General features: G+C 40.5%; 1 protein-coding gene across 1 annotated transcript in view; it reads left to right on the top strand.

Annotated features, from left to right (window-relative positions):
- Positions 1-19,723, top strand: part of PDZD8 (PDZ domain containing 8) — a 76,934-nt gene that overhangs the window by 38,040 nt on the left and 19,171 nt on the right. Inside the window, exon 3 of the mRNA XM_029932662.1 lies at positions 4,294-4,396. Coding sequence (XP_029788522.1) covers positions 4,294-4,396 — 103 coding nt within the window. The remainder of the gene's footprint in view (positions 1-4,293; positions 4,397-19,723) is intronic.

Here is a 19,723-nt window from a genome sequence, read left to right as displayed (position 1 = left end):
CCTTTTGAACTGGGGAAGAACTTTCGTAGAGCTAATAATAGTTCTTTCAGGGGACAGAGGGATCTAAAGGCAGTATCCTCTGCCATTTTGTTCAGCAACATGGACTCTTCTTTCTCCCTTTCCAAGTAGTATCGTAAAAAGGTTTTGTACCATTTTTGGTTATTCAGCATCTATCGAGTGTTCATTTGGCTCAAAATATGTATAAGCCAGTGATTGTTACTAGTTGTTCCTGGTGATTATATAATTTGAATGGAAAGCCTTTGTTTAACTCAAGATTGAATTGTATGTACATAGGGATGGAGAATGAAAATTGTTTTAATGTTTTTTAAATGTTCTGTCTAAACTAAATCAAATGCCTTCTACATTCACCTAACTTGGCTGGTACTTGTGTTTCAAGTAATTTCCAGGAAAATTTCCAGGATTTCCAGGAAATCCTTCCTGGCATTGCTCCAGAAATTTACATGTTTTTCCAAATCTCAAGAGATACCATTCGAGAAATCAGGAAAATGGGGGAAAACATTGTAATTCTTGTGCAAGAATTAACACTTATCATTCAACATAGAGGCGTTACTGATTGAAGGAATCCAGAGTACACATCAAAAGCAGGCACAGGAAACGCTGACCCAGGGATTATGTCCTGGCAATCAGATCCCGAGCTTGTAGAGAGGAGCAGTCATGGTCTGAGCAGTCAGGCTTGGGTGGAGCTTTTGCCCTGTCTTGTAACTGGGAGTCATTCTTGCAAACACATGTTGATACATTTGTGTCACACAGTATACTGTATACAAACCCTAAGAAATAATCTCTCCCCCCCCCCCCAAGAAATAACAAGTTTTCAAAGGAAAATAAATCCTTTTGTTGGCAGTATGACACATGTTCTGTTAATTTTTCTGGGAGAAACTAAAGTTACTCTGTTACAGTATTAATAATGTTTGCTGGCTTTTCCAATATTTGAATATTCACCATAGGCTACAGTAGTGCTTTAATGGAAGATGTAAATGTCACATGCTCTGACATAGAATCAGAAATTGATCTAAAATCAGAATTAATAAAAAGCAATATCCATTTCAATAGCAAAACCAGATTCTGGGCAATCAAACAAAATATTTTCATTATTTAAAAAAAAGTTATCTGAAGCAAAATGTACCCTAACATCCAACCCGAAAGTGTTTTTGGAAGTACTTTTAACAGTTGGACCAGTTGATAACAATGCAAAATGAAAGTTTTCTATGTCTGGAATATTTGTCACAAAACAAAGATCAAGACTATCAGGGGAGTTTGGGGTGCCTAAGTGGCTCAGTCAGGTAAACATGATTCTTGACCTCAGCTCAGGTTGTGATCTGGCAGTTGTGAGTTCGAGCCCCACGCCAGGCTCCGCACTGACAGCACGACTGGAGCCTGCCTCATGCTTTCTCTTTCCCTCTCCCTCCCTCAAAATGAATGAATGAATGAATGAATGGATGAATGAATGAATACCTTTCCAAAAATTGTCAGGGCAGTTAATGCTGTGTGTACCTTCAAATGTCATTGTTAAGAAAAACTATTAAATGTTATATATTTCTGGTATTTCCATATTTGAAACAATTTTCACTTGGAATAGATTTTGTTTCAAGGCACCCTTTCAGTATTTTCTGTTCTTGAATATCAGGTAAAAATCATGTTTACATTTTATTGAAATATGTAATCTTGTCACAACACTGATTCATAGTAATGATAAACCAAGTATTTATTATATCTTTTTGAAACAAATGTTTAAAACCTTTAGCGTAATCCTACTGATTTACTGTGTATTGTTATGATCATGCATTATTTTTTCCTTAGTTTTATTAAGATATAATTCATATACCGCATAGTCCATCCCCGTAGTGTACGATTTAGTGTGTTTTAGTACATTCACAGGGTTGTGCAACCATCATCGGGATCCAATTTTAGAACATTTTCCCAGTAATGGAATTGTAGGTCACATGTTAACTTTTTAAGGAGCTGACCAAGTGTTTTTCAACGTGGCTGTACCATTTTACATTCCCTCCAGCAAAGAATAAGGATTCGTTTCTCTGCATCCTCACCAGTACTTGTTACTGTCTTCCTTTTTTACTAGTCACCTGATGAGTGGGAAGTGGCATCTCACTGTGGTTACGATCCGCATGTCTCTGGTGGCTAATGATGTTGAGCCGGTTTTCATGTGTTTGTTGGCTGTTTGCACATCTTCTTTGGAGAAATGTCCAATTTTAAATTGGATTTTACTAGACTCTTATGAGATACACAGTTTGCAAATATTTTCTCCCGTTCTGTGAATTGTCTTCTCACTTACTTGGTATGTCCTTTGAAGCACGAAAATTTTCGTTTTTTTGAAGTCCCACTTGTCTTTTTTTTCTTTTGGTACTTGTGCTTTTGTTGTCCTATCTTAAGAAACCACTGCCTAAATCAAGATGACAGAGATTTGCTTTTATGTTTTCTTCTTTTACATTTAGGTCTGTAACTCATTTTGAATGAATTATTGTTAAGTTTTGCATTATTAATTTTATAAACATTAAAAAGGTGTTCTGAAAAATATAAAAATATGAGAAAAGTGTTAGAGCTTCAGGGATGGATTCTGAGAATTGCTTGATCATTCCTGAATCCTGCAGATTAATATCTTCCGGGAATGTGGAGCGTTAGCTGGCGCATGGCCTCCCCTGCACGTGCCAGGGGCCTGCGGCTGCTGTGCTCTCGAACAGATGGTGGCAGCAGAGCTTGGATGACCGAACATTCTCCTTTTTATAAACTAGGTATTCTATAATTATGAATCTTCGTGATTCTTTTGGCAATAGGTTGTTAAGAATTATTAAATATACTTTTAAAATTAAAAACTATTTAGGGATTTTTTTTTTCCATTAGTTAATTCAGACTTTTTAGTTTATGAAGCTGGTTTGTGAAGTATGGATAGGATTTGCCCAAGGTCTCCAACCTTAGGACACAATTTTTTTCCCCTATTACTTTAATGGTTTTTTTTTTTAAGTTTATTTAAAAATATACTGAGAGGGAGACTCAGGCTCCAGGCTCTGAGCTGTCAGCACAGAGCCCGACACGGGCCCTGAACTCATGAACTGTGAAATCATGACCTGAGCTGAAGTCAGACACTTAACCCACTGAGCCACCCAGGTGCCCCTTTCTAAAGTTTATTTATTTAGAGAGAGAACGCATGCATGCACGCACATGTGCACATTAGCAGGGCAGGGGAAGAGGAGAGACGGAGAGGATGAATCCCAAGCAGTCTCCAGTCAGCTCAGAGCCCAATGCAGGGCTCAGTCTCACAACTGTGAGATCATGACCTGAGCCAAAATCAAGGGCCACTCAACCAGCTGAGCCATTTCAGGTGTCCATCTAATGTGTTTTATCTACTTTTTAAAAAATTATTTTCTCACTTCTACCCCCCACGATCTTTGTGTAGACATAAAGTAACAGAGTAGCAGTCAGATGTTGATTAAAGCTATGCTGAAGCATACTCCTGAAACACATGGGCAGACTTAGGTCTGATTTAGAAGATAGGTAATACGGAAGCTAGACATAAGGGTAATGTTCTTTTTCCTTTAGTGTAAAACTGCTTTATGTCTTCTCAAGACTGGGCCTGAGATTTCCTTTTTAGATTTGGATATTAAACAGTAAAGTTAGGCGATTCAGTTAATCCCTTGACAGTTGTTTTCAAGATAATAGAAATAGCAAACACTTATTGAACACTTACTGTTTGCCAGGTGCTGTACTGAATGCTTTGGCGTGTGTCATCATCTTTTGTTCTCACAATAGCTCTAAGTCGTATTATTTTTGCTCTGAATTTTTCAGAGAAAACGATGAGTTTTGAGAAGTTAATTTGCCTGAAGTCATATTAGTAGATACAGAAGTGTGTGGGTATGTTTATAAGCAGCTCTGCTGTATATTTTATGTGTATAATTTTTACTGAGGTGGTATCGTACTTTATGTGTCAGTCTCTAACTTATTTTTTAAATTCACCAGTCAGATTTGAAATTCGTAGCTTCTGCTACTGTGTATAGCTGCCTGGTCAGTTTGTTCACCCCATGAATATCTACAATTTTCTGTTTGGTCTAGCTGCTGAGAAACAGCTCGTCCTGAATTTCACCTAATTTTAGCTTTACTTCCTTTTTCCACTAGAGGGTGTACTGTGTTTGACTTAATTTTTTTCTGTTACCAAAATTACAAATAGTAATGGAGTAATTTATTACTTCTTGGTATAATCAGGAAGAAAAAATTTTATTTCATATACCTGGTGTAATTGTCTCCTTGTTTTATGTTTAACTGCAGGTTACTCATTTTTGGATCCTATGACAGAGAGGCAAATATTCACTGTACACTTGAGTTGAGCAGTGGTGTTTGGGAAGAAAAACAGAGGAGTTCCATTAAGACGGTAAAGTGGATTTGCATAGTGTTACATCTTCATAAAGTTTGTATTCTGTAGGCATGCTTTTAGTAATATTTCTATATGCCTTGAGTTATTTTTAGTCATGTGCAAATAATTATGAACACCTCTCACTGGTCCTGTTGCAGTGCACGTCAGTGATAAAATGAACCACAGAAAACAGCAGTATTCAGATCACTTGCCCGCGTAAGAAATCTAGTCTAATTTTACTTCTGGAACTTTAAAATTACTTCACAGGGATGGAATTAGAATAACTCTAGAATTAGAATAAGCATCTTAGAAAGCAAGTACGTTCAGAGCATTTCTTCATTCAATAGATGTTTTATGCATTCTTACTTTCTACTAGGCGTGTGTAAGATGCTGAGGAAACAGTCCAAATTAAGAAAAGACCCTGTTTTTGTGGTGCTCATCTGGGGTAGAGGTTTGGCAGGAGGGTTAGAAGAAGGGAGAGTGAATGACATGTTACAGGATGGAGGTAGAAATGACGACAAATGAGTAAACCGAAGGAGTGAACAAGGTAATTTCCAGAGATTGACAGATCCTATGAAGAAAACGGGGTTGTGACAGAGGAGATTGTTTAGATGATGGTGATGATGATGATGGTGGTGGTGGTGGTGGTGGGAACCTCTGAAAAGATGACCCTGAGGCAACATGTTCATGAGTTCGGTTGGAATTTCAGATAAACAGTCAATAATTCTGTGGTTGTTAAAAGTATTTCTCCAATTTGTATATGTTAAATCCAACAGCCCTACACTGGAAGTGGGGCTTGAATCATGAAAAGGAGCGAACCCCGCGGAGTTTGGGGGGATGAAGGGGGGGGGGAGGCGCTTCCAGCGGAGGGCGCAGCAGGTGTGTGAAGGCGGCTGAGCTCGGAAACGCGCCGGGCGTGCGTGGGGACAGCAGGCCAGCGTCTCCAGAGCATCGTAAGTGAGGCAGAGAGTCGTGCGTGGTCTTGTATGGAGTTCGAATTTCATTATTTTTGGTGGGGCAGTTTTAAGATGACAAGTGACGTGATCTTGTGCACATTTGGTACAAATGCTTGTGTAGACAAAGGATTGTAGGAGGGTAAGAGAACACCTAGAGAGAGATGGGTCAGGAGGTGTGTAGGGGGACTGATGGTTACTTTAAGCAGGTGACGGCTGAGATAGAAGCGCATAGATTTGACATACTTTCGGTGTATGGAGGACTGAGGGTTCTGGTTTCTTTTTTGCTAAAAGGAGGAAGACGTCGACGGTTACCTGAATTGCCAGACTGAAAAGGGTTTTAAAATATTTTAAATGTTAGAATTAAAAATAAAAATAGTGCTTTACTCTCAGTATGTTTTAATTGGACATGTTAGATTCTTTGGGTTCTTAAATGAATAAAAATTGTCACTAGTTATTGGTTAATTTGTTTCTGAAGTGAGTTGGTATTTTCTGAATATTCTGGTAGCAGTTTTAATAGCAATTACTATGTGCTTCTTGCAATTTGCATAAATCTAATAGTCTGTTAAAGATTTAGAGCATTTATCAAAATGTTTTCTGTAGAATCTCTTTATTAAGCCCCTGAAGTTTCACAGCGGAAACAGTGTCAGAATGTTGAGGCTGTAACGGGGTGAGGGGCGGGGAGGCCGAGGAAGTCAGGGCGGAAGAGTCTCTTTCCTAAGGGAACCACAGCCTTTTTTCTTTAACCATTGATTTCATTTCCTAAGCATATATTGAAATATTGTGGGTTTGGTAATAATAAAATTCGAAGAGTGCTTTTTGAAACCCCAAACCTCTCTTGAAATAGTCTTTTGAAAGATAAGATCCATTTAGCATGTCAATAGTTTTCTGCAGGAATTAAATTATGGTTGTATTCTTTAAAGGTGTACTTATGTATTTAGTTGTTTCTATTAAATTTAACTCTTGGTGGTGATATAGCCAATCTTGTGATTATTTTTTGTAGCCAGTGTTTAGGAAAACTATTTCTCTGTCTTCACTATGGTGAATAGGTACTTTTGAATTATCCTACCTAGCTGTTTTATAGTAGTAGTAATGGGTTTTGGTTTTTTCTAGAATAATGTTATTCTTCATAGCATTTTAAAAAACTAGGCACAGTTTTCCATCTTTAAGCATATTTTCATGCTTTTGAAGAGTGTGACTTTTAACGGTAATGTGGTATTCATTGGATGTTCTTTTGACCTTAAATTGTTTCTGAGTTCTTTCGGTAGTAATTGTTGTGAATATCCTTACATAAAAACTGAATTGTATGAAATTCTTTTGGAATAACTAGAATAATTTTGATCAGGGTAGGGGAATAGAGAGGAGTAAAGCTGGAAAAGGAGGATGGGCCACAGGGTTTGAATTTATGAAAGTGGTTGGGAGCTATTGAAGATTCTGAGCATGGGAATTACGGGGCCAAAATTGTGGTTTTAAAGAAAGTCTCCTATTTCTTTGATGGTTGTTCATGCCTCAGCTTCCCTCTAAGTTACATCTGAAACCTTGACGCAACTTCTCAGGGGGATGAAATAACCAGTGCTGGTACATGAACAGTGGAACCGCCTTACTGTTTTATGCAGTATGAAATGGTCATAACTTGCCATTGCTATTGGCATTTTCAGTTTCCTTTATTATATTTGCAAAGATAGAAGAGTGGACATCTTTAATATTTTACAGCAAAGGTTAGTAAGACTTTAATCTTGAGTTACAAGTCCAGGTCTTTACATATGTCCTAGGTAGTTGTGGAGAAGGAATTCCAGGCTACTAATTACATCTGGTGTCAAAAATGTCAGCTGCAGTTAAGTGTCTCTGGGCACTAAATTACATGTGTCTGAATTTAATAACTCTGGGGGGAAGAATTTATTGTTTTTCAGGACTACATAAAATATTGCAGAAGAGGATTAAATAATTTGCAACAGGTGGTGCAAGAGGTGGTGGTGATGGAGGAGGGCACTTAGGGGGAAGAGCTGGGTGTTGTATGGAAAACAATTTGACAATAAAATATTATGGAAAAAAAATAAGTAAAAAGAGCAATGTTAAAAAAATAAAAACATCCAGTTAATTTCAAAAAAAAAATAAATGATTTGTAACATATTGCAAGTTGGGACAGAAAAAAGAACATCATTAGAAAATAAGTATGTGAAAGTATTTGATGAATTTAGAAGCTATCTTTGTATAAATACAATTTTCAGGTTTAAATTAGGTTAAAAAATTTTTAAACCTTTATTCATTATTTTTAAGAGACTGAGACAGTGAGATCAGTGGAAGGGACAGAGAGAGAGGGAGACACAGAATCCGAAGCAGGCTTGGACTTGGGGCTCGAACTCATGAACCGTGAGATCATGACCTGAGCCGAAGTCAGACACTTAACCTGAGACTGAGCCACCCCAGCACCCCTAAATTAGGTTTTTTAAATGTTGAAACGTATTCGGTGAAGTGATACAATAGTTTGAGTGAAAATGTAGAAAGAAAGAAACTAATTCTTTCCATATTCTATGTACCTGTGAGTCTTTAAAGCATTATAATGTACCTTATCATGTTGCTGATAGTGGAAGATCATTAATAATAATGCTAGAGGAAACCTTTAGATTTATAGTGTTTGCACAAGTGTTAGGTGCAGCTGAACAGAGGTAATGTATTAGCTGCAAGTATTAGCAAAAGCGAGTGAATAGTGGCTTAGGCAAGAAAAAGACTTGCCTCGTGTGCGGAGCTGTGCGTACCGAGTCCGGCTCTTACCTGGCTTCCTGCTCCATCAGCCGTAGTGTGGGAGTTTTGTCCTCATGGCTGCAAGATGTCTAGTGCACCCCTAGGTATCCATCCCTCAAGAGAAAGGGTGAGGGCTAAAGCCTGCCAAAGGTACACGTCAGCCACGTTTTGTCCTTTATAAATGCTTTCCCACGAGCTCCTCCCAGGAACTTCCACTTAAATGTAATTGGCTAGAACTGAGTCACGTGCCGTCCCCAGCAGCAGTGAATTGTGGAGAATCATTTTAGTTTCTCAGCCTTTGTAGAAGTTGAGGCTGGGGTAAAGGGTTATGAATGTATTTTATGTGCCCAGTTCACAGTCTTACCATAAAAAAATATTCACATCTGTCTGAGGACTTATTTTTAAGGGAATTTTTCTTTTCTTTCTTTCTTTTTTTCTTTTTTTTTTTTTTTAACTTTTTAAATGTTTAGTTTTTAGAGATCCTTCAGTTACCTCCTCGATGTGCCCCACAAAGCACTGCTCTCTGGTCTGGCTTCTGTTTCTCCAGTCTCCCTTCTACCCTCTGTTCAGCTTTAGCTGCGCCGCCCATCTTTCACGCCTTCACACTTGCCATCCTCTGCCCTCTGCGCAGCCTCTGAACATGTGTCCGCTTCCCCCAGCACCTTTTTCCACGTGCATACCTGAGCGTGTTCCCATTCTTCAGATCTCTGTGGCAGCCCTGAGCTTACTGGGCCCTTCCCTGCACCGTGTCCTGACGGGGCGCCCTCTGCTGGCAGTATTTCCAAGGCGTTAGGTTTCAGTTGACCTTCAGCTGGGTCTGACCAGTGTGAAGCTCTGATGAGCAATGGGAGTAGACTGGGGAGGCCAGGGCTTCTTCCTCTTCCCCTCTGCCTTGGACCGCAGACATGTTTGGCAAGCTGCTGTCTCTCCTCCAGGGCTCCCTGCTTCCTCTGGGACAGGCCTATTATGTTTCCTGCTTGTGGGGGGTTTTCTAGCCCCTGGCCTCTACTAATACCACTGCCTCCCGCTGTCCTTCCAGCCTAAGGTTGGTAGTGACTGTGACTTCTGCTAGTATCTGAGTCACCTCACTGTCTCCTGTTTGGTTGTTAGTTCTGTCACTGAGTAATGAGTCCCTGTTTTGAAGTCCCCCTGTTGCAAATACTCAGGTGTTTTCTGTTTCCTTATCAGACCCTGACTGAGACATCAACCAGCCGACTTCCCTCTAGGAAACTTGGCCTAATGAGCATGAGAGTCGTTGGGAATATTTCTCATAATTGGGAATTGATATTTATACTTGTACGGTAATTTGATTGGTGTTATCTCTGTCAGTGCCTTTCTGTACAGCAGACAGCATGATTGTTTCTGCTCACGGCACTTGGCATTCAGCGGGGTAGTCAGTAAGTGTCTCTGGGACACTAAAGATGACGGACCGGCCATGAGCCTCCACTGACCCTCAGCCCTTTTTCTCTTCTAGACTTCTAGGTTTCAGCATGAATTAGTCACAAATGAGATTTACTGCTCAACATTCCTGCTGGGAAAGGCCTGGTTTTTACAGTGAGGGTTTTAGTTTACAAATATGGTACATAATGGCATAATGGTATTATTTAAAACATTAAAAGAACCTCTTACTGTGTGAGTATATTTTGGTGTAGCATAAATAAAATGACTGTGTGATCTAAAATTTTACTTGCCCTACTTCCCTCTTTGTTTTGGAGAGTTTGGGAAGTCTTGCGGATTCATGATAGCTATCCAGAGCTATCCACAGTTTGTTGAATATACATGGAAATAGTAAAAAAAAAAAAAAAAAAAAGAGTTCCCCAAAGAAGTTATTTCAAGTAAGAATGTCTGAGACAGACAAATTTATAAGTACATTAGGCTGGATGCTTCAGAGTTGGCATTTCGGTGTGTTTGCTTCAGGCCAGATGCCTTGTAGATAGCATTTTGGTGTTCCTATTTAACCATTTGCCATTTACAGTCTTAATCTTATCAAAAGGAAGAAAAAGATTAAAGCAAATAAAGCTTTTTTGAAAATGCCAGTTTTTATGAAAACTCTGGTTTAGTTCAATTTGATAACATTTATGAATACGCTAGGGACTCCATGGAATTTTAACCATATGTAATGTTTTATAATTTGGCTTCTAAAGTAAACTACCGGCTTTTAAGCTTTAGATAGTAAATCCTACACCGCATTTCCACTCTTAAAGTTCACCTTGGTTAAAAATGTGGGATGCGGTTGCCTGTGTCATATTTTCTTAGTGTGTTTAATATGATTGTGAAATACTGTGAAAAGAGGAGGAACTTAAGTTAAAATATAGAAATATCAACTCCCCAAATCAATGCAAGGCAATGTGTGAGTATGAAAAAGAGGCTGAGTATGAGGTGTAAGCAGTGAAATACGGTCTTTCCCTTCAAGGAAGATAAGCAGCGAGGAAATAAGACAACAGTATGGGAAGCGTGAGCATTACTGTTAGCATTTGAATGCTCTGCGAGAGTTTCTGAGCAAAAGACTGAAGTTCCACTGGAGAGGGGATAGCGTTCTTCTAGGAAAACCACGGAAGACTAGGAGGTGACGTGTGAGCCAAGCCTCACAGGTGTATGTAGTATTTTTGAGACGGTGGGGAGGGCATTGCTAGGTGGAGGACATGGTGTAAACCCAAATAAATAATAAGAATGTTTGGGAATGTTTAGGATCTGTGTTACCCAGGTTGACTAAAGAGTATGGTAGTGTAGAAAGATGATACAAAACACCAAACTAAGAAGTTTGGTTCTTATTCTCTAAGACAGTAGGAGTCATGGAAGCTTTTAGAATAGAAGTGATCTCATCAGACTCTTGCTTTAAGGCAGTCATGGCTCAGAATTTGAGTCTTAGCTGGGTCAGTTATTGGCGGCGTGATCTTAGTCAAAGTCCTCAAGCCCATCTCATCCGCAAGTACTCTGTTCTCTACAAAATGGGACTGATAGTGCTTCCCACGGTTGTAGGAGGGGTAAAGGAAATTCTCTGCTTTAAAATGTCCAGTTCAGTACCTGGCACATAGTATATAGTAAATAATAACTTTACTAACTCTGGCAGCAAATGGGTAAGTCACGGGTGATCTGACAAAGGAAAGATGGGAAATCGGAGAGATGAGGGGTAATGAAAGTCTGACCAGAATGGTGGCAATAAACATGGAAAATAGAATCAGTGTGGCTTGGACACCACTGGAAATAAGGGGTTTTTGGAAAGAGAGAGAGAGAGAGAGAGGGGGGGGAAGCCGTAAAGACTGGAGCCTTGAGGGGGAGGAGAAAGATCTCATTCCAGACATGTTGGGTTTGAGGTACAGTGTCCATCAAAGGTCAGTCTAAAGATGGAATTTTTTTCATGTTCCACTTTGATCTACTCTTTTTTCTTTTTATGTTTTCAGTGCTGTCATTTAAGGTTTTAACATCTAGTAAGTTGAATGCTTTATTTGGAATTGTTTTTAGAGGTCTCTCTCTCTTTTGAGAGAGTGAGTGAGTGTGAGCAAGCAAAGGGAGAGGGAGAGAGAGAATCTTAAGCAGGCCCAGCACAGGGCTTGATCTCACAACTATGAGATCATGACCTGAACTGAAATCAAGAATTGGACACTTAACTGACTAAACCACCCAGGTGCCCCTGGATCCTTTTTCAAATAGGATAAAGAGAACCAGAATGGTTTCACAAAAAAAGTAGTATGAATCTAAATTACTTATTTTTTAAAAGGGCATTTGAGAACAAGTTAAGACAATGATAAAATTTAAACATTGCTTTTGAATTCTGTTCCTAAGGACCCTCCAGTTTACTGTGATCCAAGGAAAACTGATTGATTCAGCCCATACTTTGTCATGAACTAAAGCATCCTTTTCAAGGCACAGTGGCCCCTCCCCACAGAAACCCACTTAGCCAAATAGCTCTTTTCCTGAATCATATACTCGGATACAGGACGCTGAATGAGGAAAGCGGCAGGTGTTACCAGAGATCCTGCCCAGTGTACACCTCGCTTGCCCACACATGTTCGGTTTCGGGGTTAAGAGCAGTAACAGCACCTGAGCAATTTCTCCTGGCAGTCATGATTGTAAGACTCTATATGCAGTGACCATTTAGCCCTCATAGCAACTCCATGAGAATAGGCACTCTTACCATCTCCACTTTATCTATGAAGAAACACAGAGAAAGTAGCGTGCCCAGATCCCCCAGCTAGCACGTGGTAAAGACGGTGTGCAGACCTAGGCACTGCGGCTCCAGAGCTGTTGTTCTTAATGCTGCGTCATCCCCACCAGTACTGGGTGCACATCGGGGTTCTTTTTACTCTAGTTCTGTGCCTGTGGAACAAGTTCATTCATCTTTGAAAGAGGTAATAGTAACAGTGAAATATCTGTAAAACACGGAGCACATTGTAACTACAATAGCAGCTGTTACCATTGAATTTGACCTAAATGCCACCTCCTTTGTTCCTGTGTTTTTAGTGCTGATATTTTATATCTCCTTCTAAATCCTTCCTACAACAAGATGAAGAGGACAGGGGAGTAGCTTCTTCAGTCATGGGTAGTGTTGGTGTGTTTAAGACTTAAGGGCCTAATGGTGACTTTTGGGAATATTAGCCAGTTTGGGGCGCCTGGTCAAGCATCCAATTCTTGGTTTTGGCTCAGGTCATGATCTTGAGGTTTGTGAGTTTGAGCCCCATGCTGCGTTCCGCACTGGCAGTGCAGAGCCTGCTTGGGATTCTCTCTCCCTGTCTCTGTGCTCCTCCACCGCTCATGCTCTGTCTCTCTCTGTCTCTCAAAAATCGATAAATGGGCAGCTCAGTTGGTTGAGCGTCCGACTTCGGTTCAGGTCATGATCTTACAGTTCGTGGATTCGAGCCCTGCGTTGGGCTCTGTGCTGGCAGCTCAGAGCCTGGAGCCTGCTTCTGATTCTGCGGTGTGTCTCTCTCTCTGCCCCTCTCCTGCTCATGATCTGTCTCTGTCTGTCTCTCAAAAATAAATAAATGTTAAAAAATAAAAATAAATAGATAAACATTTTAAAAATTAAAGAATTTTTAAGGAGTAGTATTTTTATGGGACTAAACTGTAATCTCTAGCACTCACTTTTGCATTTTACTACAAATGTGAAGTTCTATCATTTACTAATTGAAGATGCTTTAAAATGTATAGACTGAAAGTAACACTAGGTTTAAGTTTTTATCTTACACAGGCCACGCTGAAAGGGCAGCAATGACCGCACTGAACTCCTATGTCCTATGAAGTCCGTCTTTTAATATTTCCATAAGGTGCCGGGTATTTCTCCATGTAAATATTGAACATGACTAGTTCAAAGTGGGTTCAGAACAGCTGTGTTTCCCAATTGTAAGCATGTTAATTTACATTGATATTGAATCATACTAGGCAAATAGGTGGTTATATTTGAAAGTTGCTTATATACAAACAGTATGCTCTATACTAGAAGAGATAAGAATGTTTTATTAATCATTGTAAATAATACTACTTCTGGGTAATTCATTATGTTTCTTTAAAGGTTATCAAATGACTCATAGCATATGGACAGATGGCTCATTTTCCTTTTTTTTTCTTTTTAATGTTTTTATTTCTTTTTGAGAGAGACAGCGCGAGCAGGAGAGGGTCAGAGAGAGAGGGAGACATAGAATCTGAAGCAGATTCCAGGCTCTGAGCTGTCAACCCGGAGCCCAACACGGGGCTCGAACCCCTGAACTGTGAGATCATGACCTGAGCTGAAGCCGGACGCCTAACTGACTGAGCCACCCAGGTGCCCCATAGATGGCTCATTTTCTAAATGAATGATGTGTGACTGATCTTTCATTCACAAATAGTATAAACTGGTCAACACTGAGAATGTCATTATAAGCCTAGGTGGAAGCCATTGAGCATAAGGAAGCATAGATATCATGAAGTAGAATTTTAATTTCTGTCTGATACACTCATTTATGAAATTTGAGGAAATGCATATTTAATAAAATCGACAGTTTCTGTAAGATAAAAGTGCTATGTTTAGGAAATGGTAGGAGCTATACTTTTTGCCCATATAAAAAAACATTCAGAAAGCCATAAAGAAAACTGCAAAAATCAACCATAATCCCACTACCTAGGGAGACTGCTATTAAGTTTTTAGAAGAACTGTATAGGGGCACCTGGGTGACTCAGTCAGTTGGACGTCCAATTTTGACTCAGGTCATGATCTCACGGTTCATGAGTTTGAGCCCCACATTGGGCTCACTGCTGTCAGCACAGAGCCTGTTTCCGCACCCTCTGTGCTCCTCTCTCTCTGCCTCTCCCCACGTTCTCTCTCTCAAAAATAAATAAGCATTTAAAAAAAAAATCCTTTGTACACACACACACACACACACACACTATTTATAGGTTATGTCTGTGGTTTTTTTAAAGAATAAAATGAAACCATGTGTTTTATAACCTGCCTTTTTTCCTACTTAACATTCTACTGAGGGACAGTTTTTATTTCCACATACATGTGTTGCTGGTTTTATTTCTGCATGATACTGCACTGTGTGCAAAAATTTATTTAACCAACCGCTTATTGATGAACATATAGACTTTTCCAGTTTTTTTGTTGTTGTAAAGAAATCTGTAATGTCCCTGTAAGTATATCCATGCACATCTATTCTTTTCTAGTAAAGCTTCTTTTATTTTTAAGTTTATCTATTTTGAGAGAGAGTAAGCAAGCAGGAAAGGGGCAGAGAGGAGGAGAGACAGAATCCCAAGTAGGCTCCATGCTATCAGCTCAGAGCCCAGCATGGGGCTCCAGTTCATAAACCGTGAGACCATGATCTGAGCCGAGATCAAGAGTTGGACCCTTAACCGACTAAGCCTCCCAGCACCCCTCCAGTAAAACCTCTTTAAAAACAGTCCACAGGTTACAGTTTGCTGATCTAAATGATTCTTTGGTCAGAGATGGTGCAAGAATAAAAGGCTAGTGGCACATATTTCAAAAATTGCCTTCTAGCTAGAATAAAGCCCTTAGATTAGATAATAGTATTTTGTCAATGCTAATTTTCTGACTTTCGTAACCATACTGTGGTTTTAAAAATGTTCTCAGTACGAAATACACACATATTTAGAGGGTAAAGCAGGCATTCTTTGTGCAACTTTACTTCCAGATGGCTCAAAAAAAAAAAATATGCAGAGAGAGTGAGAGAGAACCAAATGTGGCAAAATGTTAACAATTGGGAAATCTGGATTCAGGATAAAATGGAAATCCTTTGTCCTATTTTTGCATCTTTTCCACAAGTTTGAAATTTCAAAAGATAAAAAGGTAAAAAACCAAATAATGTCTCTGAGACTCTACTGCTCTCTGAGTAAGATGTAAATCCCTCCCTGCACAAGTGCAGCCATAGCTTCTGAAGCCGAGGGTTGACCAGCGACTCAGAATCTGCCATTTGACAAAGTTAAAGGGCAACAGTGTTGCACTCTGTTGCTTCCATAATAACGTCAGGCTTTTCAGAGCTTTTTGTTTTACTGAAATGACTGTATACAATTTCGTTTTGCATCAAAACATTAATGGAGACTTCAGTCAGATTTAAAACGAGAGACAGGAAGCCTGAGTGTATTGCAAGGTAGTCATTTTGATGTTATTACTTTCCTAACAGCCTTTGAAGGTAGGCAGAGGATCATTTTTATTTTTTATTCCTTAGATCTTTGAGGTCAGTTGTATTTGTATGATGGGCTCTACTTTCTCGGCGTATTTCTAGATCCTTGTTGTCTTTTAGATCAGATGACCAAAGTCCTGCTTTATCAGCCGTTGCTTTTGAGACCAGACCGTCGGCAAGGTGGCCACGCCGGCGTTCTGTTTGCAAGACGGAGGGGCCTCCCTTGTAGTTTCACCCCTGGAAGGAGTCTTCTCTTCCTCTTCCACCTGAGGAGAGATCGTGGAAATGCTAGACTGTGCTCGACCTTTATTCCTGTAGCTTCATTTAATTTTGGCAACAACCGCTGTGGCAGGTCCTAGCATCCCCCTTATACACAGAAGACCCACAGAGGCTAAAGCAGGTGTCTGAGCGCACAAAACTAGTAAACGTCAGAGCCCGAGGTCAGACCCAGTGCTGTTCTGTTCTGTGAACTACCATTAAGAGCTGCTGAAAATTGAGGCCTTCTACTGACCAGCTGCTTACATGTAAGACTCCAAGCGAGAGGATTTAGGGTTTATTTGCTGTGCTATTCAAATATGCCCCTTCAAGAACTTTTTAAAAACATAATTGTTGTCATCACTTGGGACAGGGAGCATGAAAACTGACTTCTGCACTAGTACGACTCTTTACCAGACAGATTCTTTCTCAGTTCTCTGGCTGCTGAGTTAAAAACTGTTCTAATTTAAATGTTTATGAAGTGGTTAAATTTTTTTTAACATTTATTTATTTTTGAGAGACAGAGAGAGAGACAGATCATAAACAGGAGAGGGGCAGAGAGAGAGGGACACACAGAATCTGAGGCAGGCTCCAGGCTCTGAGCTGCCAGCACAGAGCCGACGTGGGGCTCGAACCCATGAACTGTGAGATCATGACCTGAGCCGAAGTCAGAAGCTCAACCAGCTGAGCCACCCAGGCACCCCTGAAGTAATTAAACTTTAACAACAGGTCTCTCCAGAGGTGCCTGGGTGGCTCAGTCGGTTAAGCATCCAGCTTCGGCTCAGGTCATAATCTCACGGTTCATGGGTTTGAGCCCCACATCAGGCGCTGTGCTGACAACCAGCTAAGAGCCTGGAGCCTGTCTTCAGATTTGTGTCTCCCTCTCTATCTGACGCTCCCCTGCTTGCACTGTCTCTGTCTGCCTCTCAAAAATTAAAAAAAAAAAAATTAAAAACCAGGTCTCTGAAAAGTTTTGTGGGAGAGTATCATCATTTTAGTGCCAAGATATGAAAACAAGGTACAAATTATGAATCCTCTTTGCTCAGACGAGACAGTTTCAGAAAAGACAACTAATAAATCTAGTGTCTCCTCTTTTCTGTGACATGGTAGTGGACCTGAATAGAAGGTGACTGAGAAATTAGTTGCGTCCTTGGAAACCACACACACAGTTACCCAGTACTTGAGGGTCCTTTGAAATATTTCAGTTTGCATCTTCTGTGTTGTCACAACTGCCTGTCCTTAGAAGTAGTTGGGCTGGGGCCCGGGGGGGGGGGGGGGGATCTCAGTTAAGCATCCGACTCTGGCTCAGGTCATGATCTTGTGGTCCATGAGCTCCAGCCCCGTGTCAGGCTCTGCTGACAGCACCGAGCGTGGAGCCTGCTTTGGAATCTGTGTCTCCCTCTCTCTCTCTCTGCCCCTTCCCTGCTTACACTCTATCTCTCTCATTCAAAAATAAATATTAAAAAAAATTTTTTAAAGTTGGTTGGATTGATACAGAATGACCCTTCAGAGACTCAGTATTTTTCCTTTTTTTCCCGTATGTTTCCATGTGCATTCTAGACCCTAGAAATTGTTTTATTGACTTCTCAGAATTGTAAGTTACTGAACTATGCTTTGTAAGCAGAAATTGAGTAATAGTACTCTAGCTCTAACTCAGGTCACTTCAGAACTGAGTCAGATGTTACTTTACACTCAAGTGTGTTTGTGTGTTGAGGGGAGAGAGGGGAAAGGAAGAGAGGCGGAGGAGGGGAGAGAAGGGCTGTGAACATGAGCATGTCCTTCTCAGTGTGATAGGACTGTCAGTTATGTCAGTGATTTTTTTAAAGCGATGGACAGTGAAAATATAAAATCTGGCCCTCGATCTTCAGTGGCGTTGCTGCTGCTTCAAATTGAGACGGTTGGTGAGCTATTGGCTCCTAGCCATGCAGTCATTTGTGCTTTGGAACCGTAAGCAAATCGGCCTGACCTCTGGTATTCAAGAAGTGACCAGAATGTTACACCTCTACCACATTCTGTGCTGAGTCTGTTGTACATAGAAGTTGCCCTTGGGGTGCCTGGGTGGCTTAGTCGGTTAAGTGTCCGACTTCGGCTCAGGTCATGATCTCACGGTTCGTGGGTTTGAGCCCCACGTCAGGCTCTGTGCTGACAGCTAGCTCAGAGCCTGGAGCCTGTCTTGAGATCCTGTGACTCCTTCTCTCTCTCACCTTCCCCTGCTCATGCTCTCTCTCTCTCTCTCTCTCTCTCTCTCTCTCTCTCTCTCTCTCAAAAAATAAATAAAAACATTAAAAAAATTTTTTTAAAGTTGCCCTTGCAAACAGCTCAATAACTTAATGTAAAAGTTCTGGTTTTAGAAATCTTGACCTCTCAATTGTAATTCAGAGTTTAGGGAGAAATTTTCAGTAATCATAATTGGCTTGGTCCCTGAAATTCAGAATTCAATTGCCAAGCCCCAGGGCAAGCCACATACAAGCAATCCAAACCATGGCCCATCAAAAATGGGGGTTGGTAGTCACTTTTTGAGAATCTTAACCTGTAGAGTTTGGGCTGCTCTGACCAAAGCATCTGTATTCTATTCTCAAACACAGTGATGGAATTTTGTAAACTCAAATGGCTTTCTGACAGAAATGTTTGCTGCATTAAGAGAATAATTTGATGACAGTTTTTAAAATTTAAATAGTCCTGGAACATCCAGGGTATTCAGCTGGCATAAACAAATAATTCGACTGTCAGGCAGGTCTTTTCAAAAATTCCATTGTATAAGCTAATTGTTTCTTAGCCTCTCTGTACTTGTTATTCTAGTTCTATCCGTGCATAGGTTGAGTACCCAACCAGAGGGCCCTTCGAGAAGAATCGTGCACTTTTCTGGAATAGTAGAAATTAGGAAGCCAGGCGTTGGCAGGTTTTTTTTTTTTCTTAAATACTTTATTGTCAAATTGGTTTCCATACAACACCCAGTGCTCTTCCCCACAAGTGCCCTCCTCCATCACCACCACCTTTCCCCCTCCCCTTCCCCTTCACCCCTCGGTTCATTTTCAGTATTCAATAGTCTCTCAAGTTTTGCGTCCCTCTCTCTTCCCAACTCTCTTTCCCTCTTCCCCTCCCCCTGGTCCTCCATTAGGTTTCTCCTGTTTTCCTGTTAGACCTATGAGTGCAAACATATGGTATCTTTCCTTCTCTGCCTGACTTATTTCGCTTAGCATGACACCCTCGAGGCCCATCCACTTTCCTACAAATGGCCAGATTTCATTCTTTCTCATTGCCATGTAGTACTCCATTGTGTATATATACCACGTCTTCTTTTTTTTTTGTTTTGTTTTGCAAAAGCAAAGGGCTTTATTACGGGTTTAGGCTCTCCGGGGCCTAGACTCGGGCTTACAGACTTTACCGGCGTGATGGATCCATGCTGAGAGCCCCGAACAAAGATACCACATCTTCTTGATCCACGCATCAGGTGATGGACATTTAGGCTCTTTCCATGTTTTGGCTATTGTTGACAGTGCTGCTATGAACATTGGGGTACATGCACCCCTATGCATCAGCATTTCTATATCCCTTGGGTAAATTTCTAGCAGTGCTATTGCTGGGTCATAGGGGAGTTCTATGGATAGTTTTTTGAGGAACCTCCACACTGTTTTCCAGAGCGGCTGCACCAGTTTACATTCCCACCAACAGTGTAGGAGGGTGCCCGTCTCTCCATTCCCTTGCCAGCATCTATAGACTCTTGATTTGTTCATTTTAGCCACTCTGACTGGCGTGAGGTGGTATCTCAGTGTGGTTTTGAT

The sequence above is a fragment of the Suricata suricatta genome, chromosome 2 (genome assembly GCF_006229205.1).
Source record: "Suricata suricatta isolate VVHF042 chromosome 2, meerkat_22Aug2017_6uvM2_HiC, whole genome shotgun sequence".
Classification (NCBI taxonomy): domain Eukaryota; kingdom Metazoa; phylum Chordata; class Mammalia; order Carnivora; family Herpestidae; genus Suricata; species Suricata suricatta.
The sequence above is the reverse complement of the archived record's forward strand: the minus strand, read 5'-3'. Positions and strand labels throughout refer to the sequence as shown.